At 48.2% G+C, this 3,323-nt stretch overlaps 1 protein-coding gene across 1 annotated transcript in view; it reads right to left on the reverse strand.

Annotated features, from left to right (window-relative positions):
- Positions 1-3,323, reverse strand: part of LOC104513235 (scaffold attachment factor B2-like) — a gene marked incomplete at its 5' end in the record, with an annotated part of 9,872 nt that overhangs the window by 601 nt on the left and 5,948 nt on the right. The window contains 5 exon segments of the mRNA XM_010156518.1: positions 29-141; positions 876-988; positions 1,779-1,818; positions 2,611-2,748; positions 3,254-3,323. The exon segment at positions 3,254-3,323 is cut by the window's right edge and continues 18 nt beyond it. Coding sequence (XP_010154820.1) covers positions 29-141; positions 876-988; positions 1,779-1,818; positions 2,611-2,748; positions 3,254-3,323 — 474 coding nt within the window.

The following is a 3,323-nucleotide window of genomic DNA, read 5'->3' on the forward strand; positions in this document are numbered from 1 at the left end:
CGATCACACTGGTAAGCAGCAAGTGTACCTTGCCATCTCTCACGATCCCGTCCCATCACTCCTCCATCCACATTTCCCTGCCATGAACGATCTTGATGCCCCTCTAACTTTCGACCATGATCTCCCCAGTCACGTCCATCTCTTAAAAAAATAAAAGAACATCTTCTAGGTGCGTCCCTTATCCATTTAGCAGCACAGGGTAAAGCCAACCACCGTACCCCGTTGAAAAGCGTATTCAATTGGTAATCAAGCTGGGCCTCCAGCCACCCAATCGTTGCAATAGACACTGGTCAAAGAGAAACAACTAGAAACTTGCTGAGCAGCATCCTCCACACAGCAAAGCTCATCTTTTTCTGACCTACAGAGACATAATTAGTATCACATCGTACTAAAATACTTCAAACAATGCATTGACCGCCATTCCTCTGGGATGCTTATGTAGAGCCAAAGATGACGCACCCGGAATACACCCAGCTCGACTAGGTGGTTTGAAGAGAAACCGTTACGATTCCAGGAGCCCCAGTTGCCCACCCCCACCGCTGCAGAGATTCTAACTCAATTTCCATAACACCTGACTGCTAGCCACGACTGAGACTTTTGTCGGCGTTACTGGAGCATCCGGTACAGGATTGAGTCTCATCTGCAGAGGAGAAAGGGATTTACAAGAGAAACCCAGTTCTGAGCTGAGCCAACAGAAGAGCACTTCTTCACTCACTGCACCGCCCCGTTCTCATGATACGCAACGCTCAAAGACACTATCTGGAGAGAGGATTCACATCTGTCAAACCGCTTCCTCTGTCACCCTTCGGGGGTTCACAGAGTGTTACAAGTTTTAAGAACCAACAAATCACTTCCCTTATTTGATAGGCACTAACCGGGTTTGTGGAGGTATCCCTCTCCCTTCACTCATTCTTCTGTCAGACCCATAGCCACCCCAACTATCCCGGGTGTGACGATCAGGCCCTCCGTGGCGCTCATCTGGGTAATGCTGGAAGGCAAACCGGCACAGCGTTACATTAAGAATCAATAGAGGTTTTCTTTTAGGATGATAAAAATTCAGCTCCTCAAAGGCTGCCTTTCTCTAAGCTGTCAGAAAGCAAAACAGTAGCCGTCTTGTTTTTTAATGGTTCCATTGTTGCTACTGGGCGTGGTTCAGTCGAAGCATTTGTTTCGTTTCACAGCCGAGATTCTGCTCCGCTCATCGGTGGGAGAAGGCTTTTTGCTTAGTAGGGTGTTTTTCCTCTGGTAGGGTGGGTTAAGGCTTATATTCTGGCTCCAGATTTCAATTTTTCCAGAGAATATCTACCTACTTCCTATCTCTTTTGAGAAACCAGAGGTTTTATATACTGTTTTGCTGGGTTTTCACCCCTGTCCTTTTACAGCCACCCGCCTTGGTCCATCACACCACCAGTTAGATGAAGCTCAGAGAAGGGCTCCCGCACCAGCTAAGGCCACATGCCACGGTGACTAGCTCCTAACGCAATCCAGACCCCCAAGATAGTTAACCAGAACACTTATGGCCACGTACCAGCCTGAAAAGATGCCGTGCCGTAGCTCCTGTTGCTCGGAGGTTCCCCCCACCCCATTCTGTGGCTACCGCCCTAGCAAGCGGCTAACTTAGTAACTTAAATTCCACAAGCTGCCATGCAAATCAGTTGCTGCCTCAAGATCTGCTCAGTTTAAACCCAGCGGTGGCTGCATTTAAGAACTGGGCAGCATGCGTACTGTGTTCTTTCCCCTTTGGGGTAGGCTGGTTTGGCTTTTTGGGTATAACCCACCTGCCCATCTCGATCCGGCATCCCTCTTGAAACGTCTCTTCTGGGGGGAGGAAAAAAAGGAGAAGCTTTAGGTGAATGGACACAGTAACCCCGATTCTGTTGTCCATATGACATCGTATGTGAAAACGTATCTTCACGAGGCTGTACACCCGAGAACGTCAATGTTTGTTTAGTGTTAAGATCATAGAATCACAGAATGGTTTGGGTTGGAAGGGACCTTAAAGATCATCCAGTTCCAACCCCCCTGCCATGGGTAGGGACACCTTCCACTAGACCAGGTTGCTCCAAGCCTCATCCAGCCTGGCCTTGAAGACATCCAGGGATGGGGCACCCACAACATCTCTGGGCAACCTGTTCCAGTGCCTCCCCACCCTCTCTGTGAAGAATTTCTTCCTGATGTCTAATCTAAACCTCCCCGCTTTCAATTTAAACCCATTACCCCTTGTCCTGTCACTACAGGCTCTTGTAAAAAGTCCTCTCCCAGCATCCTTGTAAGCCCCCTTCAGATACTGGAAAGCTGCAATGAGGTCTCCTCAGAGCCTCCTTCTCCAGAGGAGAAGATATTCAAAGGAGTTCTCGTTTCATAGCATAGGAAGAGATCAATGGCAGACCACATTAGGACGTGGCTTATAATCTTTATGCAGCCTCTTTCCCACATGCCTGTAAATGATGGAGAGGAGGGACAGCAAGCAGGTGTAAAATTGACACGAGAAATGCAGAAGGGTGGTTTGTTCTGCTTTTCTCTTCTGGCACCCTTCCAGCCATTAGTAACCCACAGAGAGACACCCAACTTCCACACAGGTACAGGAAGAAAAGACACTGCCTTGCCTACCTATCCAAACAATGATCTTGGTATCGGCTACGATCCCTGTGGTCAAAATCGTGGAAGCGGTCTTGACGACTGAACTCAGAATGATACCGATCATCCATTGCCATTCGCTTCGCCTCTGGCCAGTACAGGTCATCCCGCCTGCAAAAAAGACCACTATTAGTACTAATCTCAACAGAATCTTCCTTCGTGCTCTCTTCGTTCAACCCAATTATTTTTTATTTGTAATTAAATCCCCTTTTGTGTTGAGCAGGCACTGCCTTTCAGTTGCAGAGCCAGCTGCGTCTATCGACACTACGCAAAACGCTTCATCTCAGCATGGTCTGACAGGATAAGAAAGGGAGCATGGGTTCCTGCTCACAAGCCTGCTTTAGAGCAAGTGATACGCACGGGTTCTATCCGCAGTCGCTTCTCTTTGGGAAGTAAGAATTTTAAACCTGCTGTAATAACCGGTGCTTACAGGTACACGAGTATGACGTTTGCTCTTTCCCAAGGTCAGGGTTATACAACACATAACTTGTATTTCTGTTGTGAGCTTCCCTGACTGCTTTAGCAAGAGTACCCATGATTTACGTGGGCTTTAGAGTGCTCTATCTGTAAAGGGACGTGGCTGAAGACCGTGCAATCTCATCGCAGTAACCATTACCTGCTGTCAGGCTCGTAAGGCCTTCTCATGGCCGATCGCCGTTCTTGTTCATAGCGCAGCTGTTCCTGCT

The sequence above is a fragment of the Eurypyga helias genome, unplaced genomic scaffold, assembly GCF_000690775.1.
Source record: "Eurypyga helias isolate BGI_N326 unplaced genomic scaffold, ASM69077v1 scaffold5338, whole genome shotgun sequence".
In the NCBI taxonomy this organism is placed as follows: domain Eukaryota; kingdom Metazoa; phylum Chordata; class Aves; order Eurypygiformes; family Eurypygidae; genus Eurypyga; species Eurypyga helias.